Source organism: Pseudorca crassidens, chromosome 2, assembly GCF_039906515.1.
Source record: "Pseudorca crassidens isolate mPseCra1 chromosome 2, mPseCra1.hap1, whole genome shotgun sequence".
Taxonomy (NCBI): Eukaryota; Metazoa; Chordata; class Mammalia; order Artiodactyla; family Delphinidae; genus Pseudorca; species Pseudorca crassidens.
The window spans coordinates 137,277,266-137,304,289 of NC_090297.1; the positions used below are offsets into that span (position 1 = coordinate 137,277,266).

The 27,024-nt window shown below is 44.1% G+C and overlaps 1 protein-coding gene and 1 long non-coding RNA gene across 5 annotated transcripts in view; one reads left to right on the forward strand and one right to left on the reverse strand.

Annotated features, from left to right (window-relative positions):
* The window catches only part of LOC137219785 (uncharacterized), a 30,995-nt gene extending 22,160 nt beyond the window's left edge, over nt 1-8,835 (reverse strand). The window contains exons 1-2 of the long non-coding RNA XR_010941244.1: nt 8,541-8,835; nt 5,304-5,415 (exon numbers count right to left, since the gene is read on the reverse strand). This is a non-coding gene — a long non-coding RNA (uncharacterized lncRNA). The remainder of the gene's footprint in view (nt 1-5,303; nt 5,416-8,540) is intronic.
* Nucleotides 8,836-8,840: 5 nt separating this feature from the next.
* NPL (N-acetylneuraminate pyruvate lyase) overlaps nt 8,841-27,024 on the forward strand; it is a 37,377-nt gene continuing 19,193 nt past the window's right edge. For 3 of the 4 annotated variants that reach the window (XM_067728860.1, XM_067728862.1, XM_067728863.1), the window contains exons 1-5: nt 8,871-8,940; nt 10,214-10,308; nt 13,179-13,263; nt 22,771-22,844; nt 23,983-24,070. In XM_067728860.1, coding sequence (XP_067584961.1) covers nt 10,266-10,308; nt 13,179-13,263; nt 22,771-22,844; nt 23,983-24,070 — 290 coding nt within the window. In that variant the 5' untranslated portion in view covers nt 8,871-8,940; nt 10,214-10,265. Of the gene's footprint in view, nt 8,941-10,213; nt 10,309-13,178; nt 13,264-22,770; nt 22,845-23,982; nt 24,071-27,024 lie in introns of all 4 variants that reach the window. The other variant, XM_067728861.1, reaches the window with a different exon arrangement.

Below are 27,024 nucleotides of genomic sequence, written 5' to 3' on the forward strand. Positions count from 1 at the left end.
TATAGGATAGGCCTGCCCCACTCTAAGAAAACTCACCGGATGACAGTCCAGAGTATGACTACTCAAACTCTCCAAACAAACCAAATCAGAGGACCATGGGATTTTAATACATGTCTTACTACAGAGCAAACCGTGTAGCTTGGGAAACATTTGGAAATTACACAAAAGCATAAATAAGTGGAAATTCCATATATCTTCACCACTCAGGTAAGTTTTTCTGCATAAAACATATTTTTATCAAAAATGAAATCAGGGTTTCCCCGGTGGCACAGTGGTTGAGTCCGCCTGCCGATGCAGGGGACATGGGCTCGTGCCCCGGTCCGGGAAGATCCCACATGCCGCGGAGTGGCTGGGCCCGTGAGCCATGGCCGCTGAGCCTGCGCGTCCGGAGCCTGTGCTCCGCAGCGGGAGAGGCCACAACAGTGAGAGGTCCGCATAAAGAAAAAAAAAAAAAGAAATCATACTCTACAAGTTTTAGAATTTGCTTTTTTCACTTACCCACATTTTGTAAATATTTTCCACTATATTAAATATTTTTCTACAGTATTTTAGTAATTACACATGCCATTTTCTAAATGTGTGTTAATTTATTTCGTCAGTCCTTTATTTGAGGGCGTTCAGGTTATCCCCAGCTTCTCTCAACTTTGTGATAATTATCCTTGCAGAAAAGTTATTCTTGCAGTCGGTTGTGATTACTTACTTAGGATAAATTCCCAGAGGTGAAATTGACAAGCTGAAGGTATGCACATTTTCAAGATTTGAGGTACACATTGCCAAATTGCCTTGTGATAGGTTTGTCAGTCCCCCCAGTAGTATTCAAGAGTATCTATTTACTTGCTTTAAGGAATCTGTGTAAACTAGGAAGTGATTATCTATTATGCAAAAGTATTCTTCATTAATGAAAAGGACTTACAACATAGTTTCTTTAAACACTGAACTGTCCTAGTGTATATAACACATTATTCCATTTAAAATAAGTTTCAGAGGAAATTTTCTGTAACACAATGAATAAAGAAAATAAGGCCTTTCTCAATTTGATTTTTTTTTTTTTAATGGAGAATGCCACCTGTCAAAGAACTCCTTCTCTTTCTGTCCTCGCCCAGACTGAGAGGAGATGCCTGGTACAGCACAGTTATTCTGCTCTTAATCCGTCTTCTATTTCATATTCAGTTTCCCATCATGCACTGGATAAACACGGCAGCCTGACATGATGAGAAGCCTTTCCTGAAGACTACAGCCCACACTCATCCATCCCTTCACTGAACTCCTATTATACTTATTGTCTGTACCACACAATTAGCACTTTATTATATACTGTCTTGTTCTCTAATTGCCTACACCACACAATTTAGCACTTTATTATATTCTGTCAGATTCTGTAATTGTGTCATGTAGCTTCGTCTTGTCTCTCCATGTAGATTACAAGCACCAGGGTGGCAGGGACCCTGTCTGGTCTTGCTTCAGCATTTCCCACAGCACCAAACAAACACTGTTTCAAGAACAACAAAGTGAGCCTTTGACAAATGCTGGCTGGTTTACTGGTTGGTGGGTGGGTTGGGAGACTGGTTGATCTTCTAATGGGCTTTAAGCCAGCATCTGAGTTATCTAGAACATGGAGTAGAAAACAGAGAAGGTGCTGGAGAACAGAACACTTGGCACCGTGGTCATTCCAGTCACTATCCTTCAGTCCAACTGCCTCATCACCTAGCAAGTCATTTCGTTTCTCTCTACCTGAGTTTTTCTATGTATATAGAACAGGGAAACCAAAACATGTCACCAAACAATACCATTTTTAAGATCACGTGATGGTTTCCATCTGAAGATTTTACATGATAGCATTCTCCCATTGGGCAGGCATTGCCGTGTAGAGGAAAGAGGTCATGCTTTGGAATTAGAGAGACTTCTTACGAGCTGCGGGATCGTTAACAGATTGTTAAATAAATCTCTCTCTCTCTCTTTTTCTCTCTCTCAAACGAAACTCTCATTCTCATCTCTGAAATTATTTCAATGACTGTAATTATTTGTGATATTACCACTGAGTGTCAGTAAGCCTGCTGGAATATTCTTATTTTTTCCAATTTCTGCAAATGCTACACCTTGAAGGAAGTGTTAAGAATGATTATTATCATAATAAACATAATGAATACCTCTGTTTGTCTCACACACCAGTTGAAGAGTGTCTGCCTTTGCCGTGAATCATGGTTTTGCTTCTCAGAGAACAAATCATAGAGTTACACAATTTCTTTCTCTTTCTTGGTTGAAGAATCGCTTATGCTTAGTGGTCTATCACATGACATCAGACTTATTCAACTAAATAATAAGCGAAGAAACACCTGATACCCAGCATTAACAAATCCATGCCTCAGTCTGTCACTTTCACCTCCCGCTATAAACATGTAGGGGAAGGAGCATTGAGTTAACCTTATTTCTCTGAACTAGGAATGATACAAATAAAATGTTCTGTCCCTGTGTATCATCTGCTTTTCCCCTTCTGATCAGTATGTTTTGCCATACTGTGCCCTTTCCTGTTTTTGTCTTTGTTTTTTCGATTGGCAAGTACACAATAAAATGTAACTAGTCAAATAGTTGTTCAACATGTTATTCTCTTAAAACAAGATCAGTTTCGGACTTCCCTAGCGGTCCAGTAGAGGAATTAAGAGCCCACATGCTGCGGGGCGCAGGCAAAAAATAAAACGGAAAAAAAAGATCAGTTTAAGCCTCTCTGAAAGTGCTGCTCTGACCCTGGCTCTTCTCCACCTGAGAACGCAAGGAGCCTAAAGAGCTTTGAAGGGCTACTTTTGTAGGCTAGAGGACACCCTTTAAGAATAGCTTTCCTCCGTTTGGGTGGGTTGCCTGAGTCTCCCTTTGGTAAAGATGAGCTGTTTTCTTTTGGGTATGTGTGCTAAATGACTGTGTTCAATTTTTCTTTCAAAAGTATTTTTCAAGGTCTGCCGTGTAAACAGGCAGGGCCTGGGTGCCGGGGAGACAAAGCTGACTACCACACAGTTAGAAACTCATACTTGAGGAACCCACAGTCTGACGGGGCCAACCGTTAACTACCACACAGGGAGATAAGTGTGAATAGAATGTGTGTGGTCAGGCTGTCAGCTTGAGCCCAGTGGTGCCCACCACTAAGAGTCAACTCTGTCTGATAAATCTAAGGGAGCAGTGGACCTGGTTAGGAGCTGATTAGACTGAAGGGAAGGGTTGGCTTGAAGATGCTTTTATGACACCTTGGGGGTGGAGAAAGGATAGGAAGGAATAGTCCTGGGGTGCGGAAAGGGGCATGGGAAAGAAAAAAAATCTTCTCTCCAACTTTGGTTCCCTGCCTAAGCTCCGCAGACTCATGTCTGAGCCTGTGGATGGAGAGCCTGCAGGTAGAGAGGGAAGGGGCTCAGTGAGACACTGGGTACAAGTCATGCCGCTTTGGGACCTGGGTGAAAAACGGTGGTAAAATGGAAGAGGAGGGGCTTCTCTCCATGTCTTTAGGCCCCAGGAGAGAGCAACTTTGGCTGACAGTGGCTGTGACAGTGGCTGAGATGAGACACTGCCCCCCAATGGCTTCATGGCAGGGGACACCAACAAGGAGCTGCAAGTCTCCCAGGGAACGATGGGAGGGAGCACAACAGAGGTACCACATGCCTCCCAGGAACACTGGGGGAGACCTGGAGGGAGGGGTGTCCACTCCACAGGCAGGTGGAGGCACAGCCAATGCAATGTGAGTCATCACTAAGATAACAATCATTACCAGCAGTGCTGCTGCATAGGCAAAACTTCATTAAACACAGGTTCTACACACACACAAGTTGTATGAACACAAAAAAGTGCTTATCTCCTGGTCACAAGATTAAGCAGAGTGATACCTACACTAGTTAGTAATGGGACTGAGGTCTGGTAGGTGGAGAGATAGCAGGTCCAAGAAAAGTAACAAAAGGAGATTCAGACACCAGCTTTGGGGATGGGGGTGGGAGTTCCGCCAGGCAAGCAGAGGGGCTTATGCAAAGCTCTGGGTGGAGGAGTTTCCCCGCAAGATGGAACTAATGAAGATGGCCCCGAGGCTGTAGACAGACTGGAGTCAGATGACTAGACAGAAATGTCCAGAACCAAATTCTAAGAAAAGACTTACCTACCTTCTGAGCTGAACAAAATGAAATTCTATCCACAAGTACATGGTTCAATGGAAAGAAGAAACAAACAAAAATTCCAAACAGTACTAAAAGGCATGTTGAAAATTAAGTCCCTCCCTCCCTCAATCCCCTTTCCTAGGAGAAACAGTTGATAGCTGCTGGCATACACTAGTATAATCCACAGGTGGTTAAAATATTTAAATATTTCCCTTCAGGTTGGTAAATAGCCACTGTTTTGAGCCCGTGGAGTGCTGGCCGCCCAGAATTTCAATCAATCATTAAAGGGTTAAAGCTTAGATACTAGGGGGTCTCCAGCATCCCTCCAGCTCGAAGGCCAGCAGCCATCCCTGTCTGCCAGTGCTGAACCAGTTGTTAAGTATTCTGAACATCACTGTTATCCTTCTAGATAACTTATTTGCATATACAGGTATATCCCTACAAACACCTTTACTTCTTTTTTTTTTTTTTTTTTGCGGTACACGGGCCTCTCACCGTTGTGGCCTTTCCCGTTGCGGAGCACCGGCTCCGGACGCGCAGGCTCAGCGGCCATGGCTCACGGGCCCAGCCGCTCCGCGGCACGTGGGATCTTCCCGGACCGGGGCACGAACCCGTGTCCCCTGCATCGGCAGGCGGACTCTCAACCACTGCGCCACCAGGGAAGCCCTACCTTTACTTCTTTTAATACAGATGGAAGAATTGAATACGGTTCTGTGTTTTGCTTTTTTTACCTACTTTGGTCACCTTTACATGCCTGACCAAATATAGACTGTATGTATTACTTTCAGAGCTAACATAATTTAGCTATAACTAAGGTACCTAACCTGAGAAATGGGGCACAGGAATAAAGAGTAACACTTTGGAATAACTTATGGGAGCTTTCCAGTAGACCCAGAAGAACTTGACCAACGAGGACAGTGGAAATACCACTGAAAGCTGGAATCTGAGAGTGCTGGACCAGGATAATGATGCCCTGACGGCTTGGATAGAAAGAATAAGGAGGGACAGGACCAGCAAAACCTCCCCAAGTCCCCCTCCAGAGGCCATCTGGGCTCCTGTCTCTGCTACCAGCTGACAGAGGGGGCCTAAGCCTTCCTGAACCTGAACTATTAGCACCTAAATTCAGATATTATCCAGAATCAAACCAGCCTTGGGTAAAAAATTTTGAACTGCACTTACCTCAATGAATTCCTTCCAGGGAGTTTCCTTTCATTCAAAAGGTACATATAATAAATTTTCATAAAACAGCCAAAATGTATTTCTCCTAATTGCTCCATCTTCACCTCAAATGCTGAAAGGAAGCATAGAATTTTTTTTTTCCCCTGAGAGAAAATACTTACAGACTTGAACCAGATTTTTAAGTATCCTCTACATATCAAAAGGTCAAGACCACTGAATATACCTCTTCTTATAGTCATCTTCATCGTCAAAACCCAAAGGGCTAGTATGTGGGGTGGGGAAACAGAATTTTCCACGTCTAGTTTCTGTGTCTCTATACATCTTTTTTTTCTCATTATTTTTTATATTAATGAGAGAAACAAGGATTAAAAACATTTAAAATTAAAGATGTAATCTGCATAGATTTGGGGGAAAGGAGGATGGGGAAATGGGAGAAAGAAAAGATTAGCTAATATTTTTATTGTTTACTGATATTCCCAGAAACTTTCAGTCCAGAAAGTATTCATTAAAAGAGAAAGCAATTTCTGCTGATAGACTGCCATCTAGTGGTGAGTTTTTACCTTACGCATAATATAAGCTGCTACTGGGCTTCGGGATGCTTTGGAAGACATGCTTATTTCTCTTTGAGATCTCTGGGGAACCTTACAGACTATTGTCACAAGTAGAATAGACTCACTTGTGTGTTTCCCAAAGGCCTAAGGTTCATGTGGGGAACAGCTAATGCAGGCTGAACATCCTTCAAAAGGAAGTCTTGCCTCTGTAATTATTTGAATATTGTCGAAGAAGCCCGGCCAAGGGCTTCCCTGGTGGCGCAGTGGTTGAGAGTCCGCCAGCCAAGGCAGGGGACACGGGTTCGTGCCCCAGTCCGGGAAGATCCCACATGCCGCGGAGCGGCTGGGCCCGTGAGCCATGGCCGCTGAGCCTGCGTGTCCGGAGCCTGTGCTCCACAACAGGACAGGCCACAACAGTGAGAGGCCCGCGTACCGCAAAAAAAAAATAAAAAATAAAAATAAAAAAAGAAATGGGGGACAAAAAGAGGCCTCCGTGCCCTGGAGGCCCACAGGGCCCTGCTCGGTTTCACTCAGAGAGTGGTCAGCTGGGGAGGCATGGAAGCTCGTCAACCTTTCCCCATGCCTTGCCCTATGCATCTCTTCCATCTGGCTGTGCCTGAGTCGTATGCTTTTATAATAAAGCGGTGATTTAGTAAGGAAAATGTTTCTCTGAGTTCTATGAGCCCCTCTAGCAAATTAATCCAACCCAAGGAGGGGGTCATGGGAACCTCTGATTTACAGCCAGTTGGTGAGAAGCACAGGTAACAACCTGGCTCTAAAGTGGCAGCTGAAGTGGAGGGCAGGACTGAACCCTTGTGGAATCTGATGCTCTGGGTTAACAGTGTAAGAACTGAGTTAAATTACAGGATACCCAGCTGGTGTCAGGGAACTGCTCCTTGTCAGTGTGGGAAAACCCCCTCCCTGACACGCATACATTCAAATTGGTTCTAGAACCTTTCAGCAACCTCCCAAGAAGGTGAGGGCAACCTTTCTGGGAAACCACCCTTTACCTCAGTCCAGGAGCCTGGCTCCGCATCCTGCTCCAAGGATGGAACATGTGGCCAATCTGATCAATTACAGGGCTCTAGATCCCCCAAGCTCTTTCCTCTACATCCCCGAGTTTCAAACCTGAGTTGTAGTGAACAAAATATGATGTGGAACCCCAATATTTTTAAAAAACAAAGGAGAGTTGAAGGGAGTCAATGCCTCCAAACCCCACACTCCTGGCCTGCAGGTGGACGGACACTGTGCTCTCTGCACTGTGGGAAAAACAAAGTAATAGGAGCCAGTGCCTGCTTGGAGCACCATCACAGTGGTGTTAGGGGGCAGGAAACAAAAGCACGAAAAGTTAATAAAGGTGATTAAATAATACTGGATAACAAGAGATGAAATGTCACAGAGCCCTTGCCACTCATCAGAAAAGTGTCAGAGGACTTTAGGCCAGCAGTGAGATTTTATTGTCTCTCCCTTCTAAGGCCTACTCAATTGTCTAAGACAGGTGTCACCTCCCCCGCAGGAAGACTTTCCTGAAACACTCTCTTGCTCATCATGCACACACTTACACATAAACACACACCCACTCAACTAGCCCACTGAGAGTCTCCCCTCAGGGTTTCTTAGCATCTTTGCACAGGTCTGTATATATTTTTTTAAAATAAATGCCTTTCCCACAATTCACAGTAGAGGCTGTGAGTTTCTTCAGGGCAGATAGTGGATACTGGGATGTGCACCGCCCCCCATTCTAATGAGACTCTTTCTACCCTCCCCTCTTTCTTTCCATCTCTCCTTCCAAGGGTGTCAGCCCTCTATGACAACCTAAAGGCTCTCCCCGCCTTTTCCTGCTCCCTCTCCCCAAAAATCTCCTGCACAGCAACTCCCATTTTAGCATCTGCTTCTTAGCAAATCCTAACACATTATAATAAGGAACTGCTGTGTACTACCAAATATATATAAACATTTATATATTTATATAAACATGTTATTTATTTATAAAATATTATATAAAATATATTCAGAATACTGGCTTATTGGCTGACAATATTAACCCTAATGGCTTATATCTTTTGGGTGTTGAAATACTTAATTTTGCATATATTAAAATGTGACTGAAAAAAAATACTAACATTGTCCCCTTGGAATATAATATTCTTTTTAACACTACAAAACAAATAGGTGTCACTAGGACTTTCTTCCTTCCTTCCTTTTTTACAGGATAACAGAATAGCAGTTAATAGTAACAGCTCCCAGACTACTTGAAATCAAACTACGGCTCAACCACTCACTGGCTCTATGGCCTTTGGCAAATCACTTAACTGTCTAAACATCGGTTTCTGATCTATAAAATGGGAGAATGCTTCCTCATCTGTAAAATATGAATTAAAAAAATAGTACCCACCACACAGAACTGTTTTATGAATTCATTAATGAATTAATTTCTGGTGCTGTGTGCAATGAAAGAATTATCCTAATGGATATAAAAGCACTTTGCAAACCAGAAAGCACTTTGAGAAATTCATTTTTTTCTAAATGAAACAAGCATCAGCCACTGCCGTTTATGGAAAATTGAGGTTAATTCACATCAGCAAGAGAAAGCTGAGGACTTGTTTATGGCTGTGTTTCTGATTAACACAGCACTTGATATTAGAAAATAAACTCTTGACGTTCCTGCAAGTGGACCACAAAATACCTGTTGTTGCAGGGCCCTGGACAGAAGAAAAGTTAAGACGGAAAGGAGCCCAGGACGCGGAAGTGCTAGGAAAGGCCTAGCAGAAGAAGGGGGGCTGCAGCTGAGCCGAGCCGCGGGTGAGCACGCGCTGCGGGCACCCAAGTGCAAGTTCAGATGCTCGCAACTATCAGGAAGCTGCGACTGCGCGCCCATGTTCATTCAGGCCCCGGCGTTCGGGGGGCCCCCTCAAAAAGAGGGAGCTCCACCTTTGCCTAACGCTTTGGGAGCGCGAGGCGGCGCGGGGCGGCGCTACAGCCCCAAGGCCCCGGGGCGGGGCGGGCACGTGGTGCGCGGCCCCGGCGATAAAGAGCGCGGTTGGGAGCGCGGCGCGGAGCGGCGGAGGTGGACCAGCGGCGTCTGGGTGAGCGCGGCAACGCAGGCGTGGACTGACGGACGGATGGAGACTGACCGACAGCCAGGGAACGGGGGTAGAGGGCCGGGGCACTGGACTCGGCGGTGGGCGAGGCGCTGACGGCCGGACGCAAAGGGCAAGACAGGGGAGCTGGGAAATGGAGCCTGAGGAAGTGTGAACGCGATACTTTCCCGGCCCGGGCGAGTGTCTGTACGGGCGGGGTGGAGGGACCCACTCCCCTGGATTCTGTCCAGACCACAGAGCCGGGCCCTAAGAATCCTTTTTTCAAAATGATCAGAGGCAGCCACTGGGGGGAAGAGAGTTTAGTGATTAAGTGTGATACAATCCCTTCATTTGATGCGAAATTGTATTTCTGCATTTTTGTTTGTTTGTTTAGGTTCTCTATTTGTTTCTTCCTTTCCAAGTATTAATATTTCTCTCTCGAGTGATTCCTCATGCCCAGAGCTGCATCCTCCTCCTCCACCTTCCCCAGAGATTTTTTTTTTTTTTAACTTTTCCCTTTTAAGAGAATTTGACTTGGGCAACCTGAATTCTTTGCACTAAAGGTTCTTGTCTGTGGATAAAGGTGTAAGATTTCGAGAGTAATAGGCCCTGCCCAAGTGTTTCAGTAGTAACATTCTAAATTCACATTAAGCCTTAGGCTGGAGAACATTCTATTTGTGGGTTTTTTTGTTGTCGTTTTTGTTTTTTGCGGTACGCGGGCCTCTCACTGTTGCGGCCTTTCCCGTTGCGGAGCACAGGCTCTGGACGCGCGCGCAGGCCCAGCGGCCATGGCTCACGGGCCCAGCCGCTCCGGGGCATGTGGGATCTTCCCGGACCTGCGCAAGAACCCGTGTCACCTGCATCGGCAGGCGGACTCTCAACCACTGCGCCACCAGGGAAGCCCTCTATTTGTTTTTGATACAAACTATGACGAATTTGAAAGCATAACATTACCCAGTTTTTATTTAAAACTCGAATTTACAAAATCTGGACCATTCTCAGTTACGGTTGTTGTGATTTTTTACCCCATCTCTTCCTGTAGCAGTTTCACAGTTTACAAAGCCAGCAGTCTTTGCTCGTTTACTTGGTGTATTGCTCTGTGCAAAGACAGATTTTTGAAGCTGTTCTTGCCCCCTGATGGCTTACACTCTAGACGGACGAGCCAAAACTACCTTGCTAATATCTCTTATGTAAAGTTTTTAATGAAAAGCAAATGTTTGAGGGAATTCTGAAGAGTAAGAAGTTATTTTCATTTAGGGCCTCAGAGAATGTTCTCTAGTTTTTAAGGTGAGTTGTGAAAGTTGGTTATACTGAAGGAGCTGAAGTGGGAGATGTTGCCATTCCGGGTGGGAGAGCCGGACAAGCCAGCACAAGGTAGGTAGCAGTGGAGACCAACTGGGCTAGTGCACTTCAGGTGTGAAGACATCTGTATGGAGACCCAGACCATGGAATTTGGTATTTGTCCTGTGGAAGCCAGGAAGAAGTTAACTGGCCTTTTTCCGGCAGGGCAAAAGCAAGATCAGAAATGTCTGAGCTACTGGGCGGTTACTCTGGCAGCCTGACTATTTTGAAGCAGAGAGTTGAGATTAGGACAGTGACTCCCAGGCCCCATAGCTTTAACCAATCAAACTGTATTTAAGTGCACTTAATTTGAGATATATGGATATCTATATCTATCTATCTATCTGCCAGTCCAAGCTTTTGACCATCCTAAGAATATCCTTGTAACTGCTCTAAATATGAAAGAAATGCAGCCAAAAGCACAAGAATATGGAAATCTAGGGTGTACAGCCTAGTACTTTTCAATTTAGGAGACTTTTAATGTGGAACCTAGCTCTCTGGACTCTTATCACTTGAACTTTCTTGAGTCCCTACGGGCCCCTTGGACATGGAGTTGTGCCCAATGGTCTAGATAAGAGGTAACAAAGGGTAAGTTAGGAGAGGGGCAGTAAGGCAGGAGAGAAGGATTGCAGGGAAAGAAGATAACAGTTGGAACTGAAATGACTTAGACTCTGAATAGAAAAGAGTAGCCAGGGTTGGGGAGGGGGGTACCAGTGGAGCTGAGATGACAGGAAAGAGTGTGCTGATAAAGGAATGCTACTTGCTAATGTCCTGTGGTCAGCAGACAAGACTTCATGGAGGGGACTGAACCTGTACTTACTATGTGCCTGGCACTGCTACTAATCATTCTACAAGAATTAAGTACTTTAATTCTCTCAACAACCCTGTGAAATATGATGCTTGTTATCCCCATTTACAGAAGGGGAAACTGAAGCACAGAGAGGTTAAATAACAGTCCCAAAGTCACCCAGCTGGTAAGTGATGGAGCCAGGATATAGGCCCAGGAAGTCTGTCTGCAGAGCTGGTGCTCTAACCCCTCTACTGTAAGGAGAAAAGGAAGAAATTGTTTAGAAGACCAGGTGGCAGGTTCGCTTTGGGCTCTCGAGTTGAGGTGCATGCAGGAAGGCCAAGGGAAGATGCGCAGCGGGCACAACATCAACCTCATTTGATGCTCAGACCTTCCTCTGGGGTAGACTGGGCCTGTGTTATTGGCCTTGCATTTTCCCCATGGGCCAGGTGATTACATTTCTCTTCCAAAACTTCCAACAGGAGTTAGTCTCATCTTCAAACTAGGAAAAGTCAGAGAAACCCTAGTATCCTATATATCTGTTAAGGTTCCCTTTTATTGCCCTTCAGTACAGAGCAAAGCTACTTGAAGGGTTTGGGCTTAATTTCAGGAGCAAGCCTCACCAGGGATGTATCTGTTTATAAGGGGAGGTATCATCGTTGGCCTTTCACAAAAGCAATAAGTTTTGCCACACTGTACCCTTTCATGTTTTTGTCCTTGTTCTGCCCTGTTTCTAGCTTCAAGGGCTCACCTGAGCCAGGACTCTTGGGAGATACAGAAAAAGTAGAAGGAATGATCTCTACTCTGGAAGTTTATACTCCTATTTGGGGAGATGAGATTAACAGTTATAAAGAACAAACAAAATGAGATAGTTCATAATTATTACATTATGTGGGTAAGATGTAAGTTGCTAGTGGGCATTTGTGTTTTTAAATGTGCCAGGGACCTCAGAACTATAATATACCCTCTCTTGTATTTTCTCTAAGCCAAACATCTTTTGTACAATTGTCACCAAATACTGTCTGATTATATTTTATTTTCTTCTTCAATTGTTAGACTTTGCATTTGTGGCTTCGAATTTTCATGTCCTACAGCTCAAAAAACAACAATTCTTCTATAACTAGTTAAGTGGCAGAGCTGTGGGTTGAACCAGGCAGTCTACCTATGGAATGCAGGCTATTAACCAGGATGCTCTGTTGCCTCTCATTGCCTGTTGTGGGCAACTTCTTGGCTTTTTTTTACGCTGGTTGTGGACAGGTACACTCTCTGCCAGGTGGTGAGGGATGCTTTTGCCTCAAATGAGTGTTGCCAGGTTCACTGTCTCAGAAGCGATCTCCCCATCTGTGGAAGTCGTCATCAAGCTACAATCTGAACACCTCATTCAATCACCCATATATTCATCACTTTTTAATTGAACATGAGATTTCCAGCAAACCACTCCGTGCAGAGGAAACAAAGGCAAATGAAATCTGTTTCCTGTCCTGGGGGAGCTTGGTCTAGTGGGAGAGAGGTGAATAAATGTTTGTGATGCGATTTACTAGAGCTAGGAAAAAACAGGGAAAAACTGGTCAAAACCAGCATATGAAAGGATAGTTAGGTAAATCTGCAGATAGTCTTGTAGATCACACTGAAGCCTTAAGACTTAAGTACTGATTTTAGGGGAGATTCTTGCTTAACAGTATGAAGGTATAGAAAGAGATAAGAATGTCTCTTTTCTCCTGACCATATTTCAACTTGAGCAATAAGTAATTTTGTATATATTCGACCTCGCTGAGTTAGGTTCATATTCTTTCTTCTGCTGTTATTCACCCCTGCTCTCTGAGGTTTCAGGTTGCCTCAGTCATCCATATAGATAAAACAGGAGGCCTTTCCAATGGTATTTTCCCAGAACATTGCTCTCTTCTTGTCTCCAAATCTCCTGTCTTTAAAATATAGTTTCCTTCTCTATAAAATGAAGCTGTCACATTTTACATTCTTCTCATTTGCTCTGTGTGTTTGTATACTTGTAAGCATTTTTCACAGTTCGAAACTTTGTGGGAACAGACTTTGCCCCGGAGTTTTATCATTAATTGACATTCCTAGAAGAAGGAGAGGAATTACGCTGTATGTTTTCCAGACTTTTTCAGCAGCTCAATGGCCTCCCCGAAGAAGAAACTTCAAGGTCTTGTTGCTGCGACCATCACGCCAATGACTGAGCATGGGTAACTATGGTTTGGGACTAAAGGGATCTCCCTCCACCCCAATGGTCAGAAGGTCTCTATAGCAGCGGTCGATTAGACTCTGCAGCTTCTGCCCCTGCACTGTCTCTGACCCCAAGTCAGACAAGAGGTCTCTATATCACAAACAGTGCAGAAGGAGACGAGGTAAGATACGGCAGCTTGCCTTCCTCCCAGTGTCTGTAGCCCCACAAAGCAAATTCTTGCATTTCAGCAGAGCCCTGGCCTTCCCGAATAAGGCCAGTGGAGTTGGGTGAGGAGAATCTCATTTTAGCAGGATTTGATATCAAGTTCTGGCCTCTAGATCCTGTCTCTAGACTGTCCGTGGACGTGATGAAATTGTCCTACCGTGAGGAAAGTGGGGAAGGTAGCTGCCAGACGGCCCCCTTAGGCATGTCCTACAGTCACATTTCAACATTGGTTAAATGTTTGGGAGCTTGCAAGAGGGCGGTAACAGCAGATGATTGCTGAGAAATTGTTACCCAAGCAAGCATTTTCCAGTGAATATTATGGCGGTCCCTTTGCTGGTACTAGCAGTTAGTGGTCATGTGCCCCGGGCGTCCATGAGCAATATATAACTACCCCCTGGACATTGCCATTAATAAGTTGGGGATTCATCCAGCATCTGGATCTAAGTGTTTTAACCTGTTAGAGGAGTCAGTTTGCCAAAACAGTCAGAATTCTGGCTTCTTCAAGCTTCTCCTTTCTTCCTCTATAAAACTTAAATGTAGTCATACCTACATCATGGAGTTGTGAGTATTAAAATGGGATGATCCATATAGTAGTGTTTAGCACGGGGGCAGTATGTGCTTAGGTCAGTAAGTTTGAATTGCTATTGTGGCGTAAGAAGTAAACAGAAGATGAGGTATTTAAGGTATCTTTAAGGCTTTTACATTTTTGGTCTTCTGTTACTGAATTTTGTAAACCTTAACCCTACCCCTTTAAAGTAGATGAAATTTCTTATGACTTTTACCATTCTCATTCAAAGTTGACCATATCACAGTTTTCCTTGAGATCATTGGAGTTCAAGACTTCTGGCTTCTAAGATTCTTGAAAAATCACGTCTTTACTCGGTCTAAATAAAATTCTTGCTGAGATGGCATGTAAATCATTCAGTGGTTAATAGCATTTTTTTTTTTCTGTTGCTTCTCCATTTCCACAAGCCCTGAGAAAGACTAAAGTCAGCTCCTCCTCAATGTGTCAGCCACTTGTTGGGCAGATAAAACAGAAGGCATGTGATTGTATGAGCAGACAGGATTTACTTCCTGTTATGGAGTAAGATCCTGTTTGCAAGCTCAAAACACTACATCTGATTGATGCTACTTTAACCGTTTTAATCAGACCCCTCTTAGCCTAGAAGTGGCTTCTTCTAAGTCTTGTTTGTTCATCTGGGACCTGCGGAGTGTCACTGTGCTTTCTCTATCCTGCCATTTTTCTGGGACACCAGGACCCACACGTATTAGATATAACTAAAATGACTCTGCTTTTCCGGATCCTTCTCTGTTTGCCAAATACCTCTGGCCCTGTTGCCTCCATTACACAATTTCCTCTTTCTTCATGAATTCTCTTCTCTTCTAGGACCCTCACTTTCCTAAGGTGTGAAATAAAAATAAAAATGCATTTTTTTTAATAAGGGCCTTGTAAGAATTTAAATTAAATCAAAATGTGTGTCAGTACATGGCACATAGTAGACATGTAAGTTTTGTTAGTTCCCTTTTCTCTCCATCTTTCTGCTCCATCCAAACATTCCTATAGGTATGAAGCAGGTTTGCAGCACCCACCAATAGCAGGTAGCCATTAGCCCACTTGCCCACAAGGGAATCTGCATTTCTGACATGTTTCTAAGAGACAGGACAGAAAGAAGAGCCACATGGAATCTAACACCTGGAAATTCTGCCTGGGGACCAGCCATCATAGGAGTTTTCCTAACCTGGCTCTTAGAGTAAACCATGGCCTCCGTAATTCAGAATGGCTGAACATTTTTTCTTCATAATTCTAATGATTCAACTCTGAATATAAGTTGATGTCCTAGAGTGGGAAAGTTGTCAGCAAAAACATGGTTAAAAAGATTTTAGTTAGAGTGTCTGGGTTCTTGACCCCCAGCTTTGATACCACTAGCTGTCTGACCCTGGGGAGCTCTTGTCAACTTGTAAATTTCTCTCATTTTTTATGAAGAGACAGAGTTCAACCACATTATCTCTAAGGCCCATTCAAATGCTAAGAGTCTGAAGTCCTCTGATGGTAAATATTATTAGGGATATTGTGGTGATCTCCATTAAGTAAGAATGCCTGAGTACCTGCAACTCCAATCTATCCTCCACACTGTAGTCCAGTCCTCATAAATAAACCTAATCATTTGTTAGATTTACTCTTTAAGAGTCTGAATTCCCTTTTGTCTAAGCCTTGCTACTCGTACAGACCATGGACCATTAGCTCCAGCATCACGTAGGAACTTGCTAGAAATGCAGAAACTCAGGAACTGCTACATACCACTGAACCAGAACCTGCATTTTAACGGTGTCCCTGGATGATTCTTTAGCACATAAAAGTCTGGGATGAACTGGTCTGAAGGTTAAAGCCCAGGAGCCTGGGCTGACATAGGAAGTCCTTTACAGTCTACATCTCCTGCCACGTTTCTGTTTCCCCAAACACCTCATCCCCTTTCTTCCCTCTGTGCCTTTACACATTGTTTCCTCTGCCTTTTTCTACCGTCACCCTCTCCATTCTCTGCTCCAATTGAATACATCTATTCATCCGTCAAAACCACCCTCTGGTGATTCTTCCCCATTTTCCATAGAAAGCATTATAGAGTCCTTCCTCTGTGGTCCCATAGTATCCTGTGCCTACCTTTTCACATTACATCACAATTATTTATGAGAGTTATTACAATAACTGTTTGTTACATGCCTGTCTCTCCCAACAGGCTATGAGCTGCTTAACCTTATGCAGGTATTTATTGGGTACCAGACCATCCACAGGGACTGAGCACGTATCTTATTTATCTTTGTATCTTCAGCATCTAGCACGGTGTGTGGTAAATTTGGTTATTTCATGAGTGAAAAATTTTGTTATTTCATGGGGAAAGGAAGCTAATACTGATTGGCTAAAGATTATGTGTCAGTCTTCATGCTGGGCATTTTAATGGACATATTCCACTTAAATCTTGACAGCAACTCAGTGAGAGAGAGCTGTTATCTCTACTTTTGCAGTTGATGAAACCAAGATCCTAAAGATTAACACATAGCTGGAAAGGAAGGTCTATCCCATCCCAACTCACATCTTTCTCTACACTAGAGTGAAAGACTTGCTTTCCTTAGTTGTTTCAAGAAATCACTTTCCTTTGGGTACATTCACAGTCGTTAGAACAGAAAGTCCATTTCAGATTGGCCAAAATGTCTAGAAAAAAGTTGTGTTTTCTCCCTCAAATGCCCTTGACTTCACCATGGGAATCTTCACAACACCCTCTAGTAACAACAGACCTGTTACCCAACCACTCAGAAAGGGCCTGGCCTGCTGGATGCGGAGTTGTATAGATTATTGTCTTTGGAACTATTCTGGGAGACTAAATGACCCAGATTTCCAGAACAGGATGTTTTCTACCTCTGGCAAGGTGGGGTAGGTATTGTCCCTGCATGCTTCTCTGCCAAAGGAATTTTGAAGTAACCAAGTAGTTATTTTGCCAGAAAGGACACATAACTTCCATCTGATTTTGAATGGTGAACTATACATATAATAGCCAAAGAGATAGAACATCAGATTTTCTGATATGCATGCCAGCTCATGCCAGTTATGAAAAGAACCTGGCCTGTTGATGCGTGTTCTCAAATAAAGTGAAAGTCTTTCACCGTGTGTGATGCACCGGGAGAAGAAATGTACAGCAGTAGGGATCTTTCTCTGAAAAGCTGCTTCAGAAAAATTCTATTATCCATGTACGCTAAGAGATATAATCTACATGCAGTTTCACAATTCACCTGCTCTAGGCCTCGATTTGTGGCAAAAATCATTTGATAAACGTTCCCCCCTCTTACATAGTTTGGAAGTAAACTAAATGTCCAAGAATAGAGGCTTAGCTAAATTAATTATGTTCTTCCATACAATGAAATGCTGTGCAGCCAGTATAGTAGCAATATCTGAGAATGTGGGAAAATATCCAATTTGGAATGCTAAGTGAAAACAATATTACAGTACTATGTACAATATGACTACATTTATTTAAGAAAATACTATATTGTGTATTTGTGAATAGAAAAATATCAAACTAATGAGAGTCATAATCTCTAGGGAGATCCTGAGTGGTTTTTTTTTTTTTCTCTTTTATTGTGTGTACTTTCTAAAATATATAGCTTCTGTAATATGAAAAAAGATAAGTACTTATATTTTTAAAAAATCGTGGTCCTAAGACAAAGAATCTGAACCAATGAAAACTGAAATTAAGACATTACATTGGAGTTAAGTATGATGGTCCCGTAGTTAAGACTTCCCTGATGGGCCCGTAGTTAAGACTTTGCGCTTCCAAGGCAGGGGGCGCAGGTTCAATCCCTGGTGGGGGAACTAAGATCCCACATGCCATGGGGCATGGCCAAAGAAGAAGAACAACAACAAAAAACAAAACTGAAGCGTTAAAAATCTGTTCACGTTTACGAAACAAAAAGTATGAGAATGTCTACAGCAAGCATGGAGTTTGGTTCTGGGCCACTCTCCCCACAGGTGCTAAGAGGTGTTTGTAGCGCTCACGAAGGAAGAGATGAGGCAGTGGAAAGCCAGTGGAGCCTTTCCAAGTGAACTGGCCTATGCCATCTCTCACCTTCCAGGAGCAACAAGGCCCAAACGGCCAGCCAGTGGGGAGAATAATTACCCAATCTCATTCTTTCCACTCTCTGTGGTGACTGCCCAATAACTGGTTCAGTGCCAGCAAGAATGAACATAAACCCAGGCACCCTAGGGAGGTAGCGTAGGGTGGGAAAATAGGGAAGGGAGCAAAGTCCCCAGAGAGAATTAGCATCCTCTTACCACCCTAGCCCTGCTGTTTAGGGTGCCTTTGTGACAAATATGGTAACACCTCTGGGTGATTCCCCTGGGCCCATTTGTGACTGGAGCCCTGAGCATCTTCTGTCAAGGGCTGCAAACCTCGCACCTGCAGTCAGGCAGGTATCTGAAATCCCTGAGGTGACCCGGGGGGCTTCTGTGCCTCCAAAGCAGACAGCCACTACTCTTCCCAGCCAGTTGGTGCTGTATGGAAATGGGGGCCTGGCCTTGTTAGATCATCGGGTTTTCTTTTTTTTATTATCTAAGTTACAGGTGTACAACATAGTGATTCACAGTTTTTAAAGGTTATACTCCATTTATAGTTATTATAAAATATTGGCTATATTCCCCTTGTACAATGTATCCTTATAGCTTATTTTATACCTAATAGTTTGTACCTCTTAACCCCCTAACCCTAAATTGCCCCTCTCCCCTTCCCTCTTCCAACCGGTAACCACTAGTTTGTTTTCTGTATCTGCGAGTATTCTTTTTTTTTGGTTATATTCACTAGTTTGTTATATTTTTTAGATTCCACATGTAAGTGCTATCATACAGTATTTGTCTTTCTCTGCCTGACTTATTTCACTTAGCGTAATGCCCTCCAAGTCCATCTGTGTTGCTGCAAATGGCAACATTTCGTTCTTTTTTATGGCTGAGTGGTATTCCATTGTATATATATCACATCTTCTTTATCCATTCATCTGTTAACGGACACAGCTTGCTTCCGTATCTTGGCAATTGTAAATAATGCTGCTATGAACATTAGGGTGCATGCATCTTTTCAAATTAGTGTTTTTGTCTTTTTCAGGTATATACCCAGGAGTGGAATTGCTAGGTCATATGGTAGTTCTATTTTTAGTTTTTTTGAGAAACCCCATACTGTTTTCCATAGTGGATGCACGAATTTACATTCCCACCAACAGTGTACAAGGGTTCCTTTTTCTCCACGTCCTTGCCAACACTTATGTTCTTATTGATGATAGCCATTCTGACAGGTGTGAGGTGATATCTCATTGTGGTTTTGATTTGCATTTCCCTTGTCTGGCTTTTCAAACAAAGGTGTTTTTTTTTTTTAACATGAAAAGAAATGTTAACGTTGTGAAAGTCAAACAAAACACATTTAGGAGCCATCCCTTTTCAACCTCTGATCTCTGTAAGGAGATTTGGTAGTTCCAAAAGACCATAAGTCCAAGGACATTGTGGGGGGCTCTGCCACTGCCCCAGAATTCCACCATTAGTGCCACTCCTATAGGCTAGGGACATTTTATAAGAAAAAGCAAACTGCTTTCTTGAAGGAATAGACGATGTATCACCCATTAGCACCCCTAACCTGAGTGGAATTATCGTAGCTGTCATCCAGCAAGGCCTAAAGGAGTGGGGGAGAGAGAGTGAGTGTAGACAAAAGCACTGCTACACTGACGCCATAAAATAGCGTGGAGTTCTCTGAGGAAGGAGAAGGAGCTGGAGGGTTCACATGCTGGCCTAGATCTGCCTGAGGGTGTGGCCAGCTCTCTAGAAGGAGGACACCAGAGTAGGGCCAGACAAATAGCAGCTCTCAATACAGTCAGAGGGAAAGAGGATCATAGGATTTCACCCTATTTATTCCAGATCCACCTTGTCCTTGAAGTCTCCTTCCCAGCCTCCCTAAGTGGAATTATCAGTCCCCTGCTGAACCTCTATACTTTCTAACCAGTCACAGCCTTTGTCTTATTTTTCTCAATATTTTAGTTATTTATATATGCTATTTTCTTTGCTCAGTTAATATGGTAGTGAAATGTAAACACAACCTGCCAGTGTGGAGATAATCTGCTTTTAAAGCAGAGATTATGGGTGTTTCATCATCATTGTAAATTCCTGCATCACGGCTCCTTCACTAGCCTTTGTTGAGTGTCTGTGCTGTGCCAGGTGCAGATGAGAGATTGTAAGGTATAAAAGGCACAGTTCTTACCTTCAGGAAGTTCTTGCTCCAGACTGGAGGGTGGGCATAAACAGTTTACAAAGTGATGTTCATGATAATAGAGATATGAACTTTGCTGAGGGTGTGAGGAATTTGTCACTGAGGAATAATAACAGCAATAATGATTGAGCCTTTAACTGAAGCCAGGTGCAGTGCTGAGCACTTGTGCTGGACTGGCCGATAGAGTGCCACTTGGTAGTCCTTGCTGAGTTTAGAGTACACTTTGGGGATATACACATGCACCCCAAAAGACTAAATGTCTTCCTTAAGGACTTCTTTAAATGGAAACAAGCTCTCTAGCTTCCCTTTCCAAATAAGAAAACATTAGATTAAACCAAAAGAAAGCACATCAAAGTGACTACGGTGCCTACCAGGCCTCAATCATCTGGAGCTCTGCAGGCTCCTCCTTGCTGAAGAGGCCAGGCCTGCTCTCAGTGTCTCAGTATGTGGCCAGGGTGGGACTGGGGAGGTGTCAAGACTTCAGTGAAAGTGTGCAGGAGCCACTGCGTTTGAATCTGTGACCCCAACACAAGCTATTGCCCAGAGGCTTTATTTCCAGTTTCCAATCTGCGATTGGGAAGTTCCTTGCATGAGTAGATGGACATCACTGGTCAAAACCAAAGTTAGTGTCACACAAACAAAGCCCCAGCGAATCGTTCCTGCATCTCAGGGCTTGTTCCAAGCGGGGAAGAGCTGATGGAAGCAGCAAGGGGCTAGTGTGGTGTAAAGGTGTGGTTCCAAGTGGTCAGAAATATCTGAGGCAGAGAGATTTCAAGAAGTTGAGCGGCTCAAGCTGACCTAAATGAAGGTCCTGAGGTGGATTGTCTAGGCAGCTAACTCCCCCATCTTGGGGTCTTACTCAGTGAGACTGATAAGCGAAGATTCAGCATTTGAGCAAGTGGGACAGAGAGGGGCAGTGTTATGATATTTCAGGCATGAGCCATTATGGAGAGAGTTTGCTCCCCTTGCAGGCCTTTTAACTACATTAAAACCTACTTTTTCCAAAGTGGCAGCTTGGACTAGTTGTCTTTTGAGTGTTGTGGGCAGTGGTTGCCTATCCATTCTTTGTTTTTATCTCTATTGTTCCTATTCCCTTTGACATATACAGTTTGATGTCTTTGTTTTCTATATGCATCAGATATTTTGGTTCCATTTTGTTTTTTAAGGAATACAATAAGTAAAGATGAAAAGAATGTTAATAAGGTTAAAATTACATTAGGATTCTCTGGCCCCGCTGACTAAAATGCAAAAGTACTAGCCAACTAGTACTGAGTGTTCTTGGCAACCATGCAGTCTGCAACATTTAACACACTTGCCCCGCCATTTTCCTTTGTATTTTCCTTCTCCATCCTCCATCCTCCCCACCTGTATTTTTTTTTAATAAATTTTTTAAAAAATTTATTTATTTTTGGCTGCATTGAGCCTTCGTTGCTGCATGCAGGCTTTCTCTAGGTGCGGCGAGCAGGGGCTGCTCTTCGTTGCGGTGCACGGGCTTCTCATTGCAGTGGCTTCTCTTTTTGTAGAGCATGGGCTGTAGGCGCGCGGGCTTCAGTAGTTGTGGCTCGCGGGCTCTAGAGCGCAGGCTCAGTAGTTGTGGCACACGGACTTAGTGGCTTCGCGGCATGTGGGATCTTCCTGGACCAGGGATCGAACCTGTGTCCCCTGCATTGGCAGGCGGGTTCTTAACCACAGCGCCACCAGGGAAGTCCCCTCACCTGTATTTTGATTGAGAACAGGTCACTTTATCTGATCTGTGAGTCAGTTTCTAGATTTTTAAACTCAATATGATTTTAAGTATCAGATCTTTGCAAGGTCAGTACTCTTCAAAGGGCACAGTGCATGCAGATCACGTGGATATCTTGTTACAGTGCAGATTCTGACCAGGAGAACTGTGCGGCCTGGGACTCTTCATTTCCAAAAAATTCCCCCAGTTGCTGATACTGCTGTTCCGCAGATAACACTTTGAAAGGCAAAGTGATGACAAAGTTCCTTTTCAACTATTATCCCCCTTCAGTTTAATACTAACACATATAAATAGCTTTAAGCCTTCATTTATTGTGACAAATATTAAGTGCTAAAATTTTTAAATTACTAAGTTTGAATTTTCTTGTTTTGTAAGCCTAAGAAATGATTGCTTCTCACCACATGGAAAATGTTAAGTTCTTGTTTAACCATGCCCTCAACCATCACTCTGCCCCCAAAGGGCAAAAGATAATTACTTTTTAAGTATTACTTGTGATGAAGTTTAAACATAAAACCTTTGTGGATAACTAATAGTGCTTTTCTCACATAAGTGAGGCACATAGGGCTGAGTAGAGAAACCACCAGACTCAAGGGAAGAAAAAAACCCAAGCATTATTCAGAGCAGGCTAATAATTTCAGACTGGTTAGGTGGATTTGAATAACTATTAACACGAGAGAGCAGTTTATAATTGTGGGGATGAATTGAATAATCTAGAAAAGAATAAATACACATTTTTTTTCTAATTTTTTTTCTTTATGTCTTTCAGAGAAATCAACTTCTCAGTCATTGGTCGGTATGTGGATTATCTTGTAGAAGAACAGGGAGTGAAGAATATCTTTGGTAAGTCATCTTTAGAGATATACATATCTCTACATATCTCTAGCTCAGTCCTTAGAAAGTAGCTGTCACCAGATTACTAGCTAGGAGGTCACAGTGTTACTGTGTCACAGGTTATGGTTGAGCCTGGCTAAGCCATGTAAAATTTGTGGACTTTTAGTCTCATCGATTTTAGACCTAAAAGATGATCAAGAGATTATATAATTTGGTAGTGCACCTGAGATAGGCTGGGACCTGGGACCCTTTACTGGAGTGCTTACACCGGGACAAACGTCTCTGCGAGCAACAGACTACAAAGAAACTATTAGGGAGTAAAAATCACTACACACATGAGCAGTGGGGGCAGTTATGAACAATAAGGTTCAAAAAGGCCACAAGCCAGCTGCCACTTCTAAGGTACCGGGAGCATGCCGGGTACCGCGCATGATCCCTGCACCCAGCAGCACCGAGGGGGTGGGTAGAACACCTAAGCTACGCCTCCTGCCCAACCCACAGGCCCGCCCCTGTTGTTGCCCCTTTTAAGGAACCAGCTCGCCACCTTGGGGAGTGAGCAAGGACACCTCTTTCTTGTTCTCCCTCCCTCATGCTGCATCAGGAACCTCAGTAAAGCCTTGCCTGAATTCTCATCTGGCCTCTTATCAATTTCTATTGATTAAAGAGTCCAGGGACCCAGGTCTATAGACAGAGGTCGTTTTAGATCTGTAGTACACACCATTGTCTTCATAAGTAACTGCCACCTATGACCACCTTGACATCCCAGTACTGAACGGTATTGGTTTTCCTGCCATTCAAGCCCAAATATAGAACTGCCTGGCGTGCTCGGAGATTTGCCTGAAACATGGGCAGTTACCTCTGTCTCCATTTAAAATACTCTCTGTCCCTGAAAACAATGAGATTTGTAAATTACAAGTCATACTTAACCTTCCCACTCCTTTTGACAAGGTGAGGATGGAAAAAAAGGCTGAGTCTGAGGTGGAAATGGAAACATGGCATCACCCCACCCACCCAGGTTCTGTCCTCTGGTGTTTCTCCGTGTCCCTTCCTCTCAAGCAGGGATTTCTGCCCCTGCACTGCCAGCGTTGGTGCTGGAAGCACGAAAGGTATCGGTTGGTCCCGCTGACTGACTCTCTGTTTGGAACAGTGAATGGCACGACAGGAGAAGGCCTGTCCCTGAGCATCTCAGAGCGCTGCCGGGTCGCGGAGGAGTGGGTGACAGAAGGGAGGAACAAGTGAGTGGCTCCATCATGATAAACACATGCATCTGCGAGAGCTGCGTAGACACAGCTATACCCCAGGTGACACAGCCTCCCTGCTCTCCGACCACAAATCAGGCCTGAGGTCAGCTTGTGGAAAGAGGAGCTGAGGCAGAGGAGGGCCCTTCCCTTCCGTGTGGAAGGGCAGCCAGACACACCCGGCTCTCAGAGATCCCATCGGGAAACTGGGAACAGCCTCTTGTTTTATCTACCAGGCCAGTCCCTCCGGTTCCCTGTCCTTGGCCTGAGGGGGTGTGGAGCAGGGCCCTGGCGACTGGCTGCTGAGCTCCTAGCCCTTCCGCTGAGCAGCTCATACTCCTTCCCATCTCAGGGTGGGTCCTGGTGGTTCTATCAGCCTGTTGCTTCCTTACAGTTCTCTCTGCATGTGACTCAGCATGCTTTTTGTGGTGCTTCCTCTTGTAGTCTTAGGGAGCTTTCTGCATCCTCTAAACTTCAGCGAGTTAATGTATTTGGTTATAACACTCAGTCTGTGCCACGGTGAAACAAATAGGACAGCATCAATTCAGTAAGCACGGCAATTAACCAAGCTTGATTTGTGGTCTGTTCTGCACTGTTATGCATCGTGTGTTATGCACTGTGCTGGCGCTGGAGATATAAAACGGGATCTCTGCCCTCAGGTTGCTTACCATCCAGTGGAGATGTCAGACCATGAAAACTAACACTGATCCTTCCGATAAATAGTGTAAACAGGGATCAGAGAAGGGTGATTGACGGTGTCTTAGGTGGAGGCAAAGATTGGAGGTAAGTCTCAAGTGAGCCTGGAGCAGAGGTGGTCAGTGCAAAGCCCCTGCCCACTTTGGGGACCCTTAAATGGCTTTAGAGCAACTTGGATACTCTGAAATTATACGCCAAATGTGACTGCGTGTCCACATAGGCACCTTCTAGTGATCTTCAGTTTTCAGCTAATTTTCAGTCAGATCCTGGGCCTCAAACATTTAAAGACCACAGGCAGAGTGAGGAAAGAAGAAGGCTAAGGGTAAACATCAAGAAAAGCACCAGAACCGGGAGGGATAGGGAAGTGGGCGCAGACAGAAAACCCTCAGAAGGGTCAGAGGGAGGTGAAGAGCAGATCCTGTCTGCTGGAAGGAAGGAAGTGTGCTTCAGAGAGCGTCGGGGGAGTGTGGAGATTAAGAGCAGGGCCTGCAGAGCCGGACTGCCTGAGTTGGGTCCTGAGTGTGCCTCTAAGTAGCTCTGTGAACTCAGGCAGCTCTTAAATGCCCTGTGCTTTGTCTGTGAAACAGGAATACTAATAGTACCTATCCTATGAGGCGCTGGTGAGGATTCAAGCAGTCTACACATATAGTACTAAGTATTATGTAAGAATTCACTGTAACTATTTGCAGTGGATGCTGTGTTCGTTATAACATTTGTTGTAATCATTATTAGATGCTGTGAGAGTCAGTAGGATTGAGAAAGTAGGAAATGACCAGCTAACCTCAGAGAGAGCAGAGCCAGTTGGGTCATTGTCACGGAAGCAGCTGCCCTGAGGTTAGAATGCCGCAGACACATGGCAGGGGAACCAGTGAGGGTAGCTTATCCTCACCCCAAAAAATTTGCTGCTGAGGAGAAGGAGAGAAGGAATCATGGATTAGAGTGAAGGAAGCAAGATTAAAAGAAGGGTAGTTTTTTTTCTCTTAAAGCAGGGAAGTAATGAGCACGTTTCCGCGCTGAAAGGACAGTGCCATTGGAGAAGAGGTTAAAGGGAGTGGAGAACTGATGCCTTTGATGGCAGGTCTCCACGGGGGCTTGAAATAAACCCAAATGTAAGCAGAGTAGCTTTAGGAGACAGCTAAGAAGCTGGGAGGAACGCATAGAAGGTAACACAGCTAAGCGCAGAGGTGAGGAGGAGAAGGGAGGGAGTCTGTGTGTGGAAGAATCTTTATCTTTGGTGTCTTGGAAGCGAGGACATCTGCCAAGAACAAGGGTTTGGGTGGAACTTAGAGCTTGAGGAGAAAAGTCAAGATTTGGAGCAGCCGCTGCAGTGACTGGGAAAGGGAAGTAAGTCATGGGGACCAGAGGCTTTCGGGACCCTCGTCCTCCTGAATTGGGAAATCATAAGTTTGTGCTAAAGCCACAGACCCAGCAGCTGGGTGGAGCGGGGGAGGGAATGCATGATTGTTTTAACCTAAGCCAGGAGACAGGGGTAGTGAAAGGTTTAAGGAGGTCATGCAGTAAAGCTGCTGGTGAGGGGAAAGCAGACCAGCCAGCCACCTTTTCTCCTCTCAGAAGTCTTCTGTTATCCTTAACAAATGCAGACCTGATCATAGCACTTCCCAGCTAGGTCCCATTTTACCAAAGACAGAAGAAGTCAAGAATCACAGGAGGGCTCAATGCTTGGGCCTTAACGGGGATGTGGTGTCTCCATCCCATGAGGGCAGCATGTGTGTCACTCTGAGTCCCTGGAAGACTCGCCAGCATGACTGCATTCACAGCTGAGTTTTATTGATCCTACCCTCAGAAGACCAGTCTAAGTGTGGCCTCTTCCCACGGGGCCCCGTGGAGCACCTCCAAAGATGAACACTGAGGTCTCAGAGAAAACCTCACTCGTGGCCAAATTCTGAGGACACACAAGATAGGAAAAAACTTTTCACAGTGAATTCCTTTCTCGTATGGCTGGTTCCTGGTTGTACTCTTTGAGGAACCTCTTTATTTTTATCTCCAACCAAAAATATCTCAGCTTTACACCTATTTTCATGCACATTGTCACCGTCAAATGCAGCATCTCTAACAATGCATAGTCAAAATAAGGTACTTGACTATTGATTGATTGATCAGTTATTGCTTTCAAAATCCTGTTGCTTATATACAGCAGAAACTAACACAACACTGTAAAGCAATTAAACTCCAATAAAGATGTTAAAAAAAAATCTTATTGCTTAGTTGAACCTTAAATTTTATTCCCTGGACAT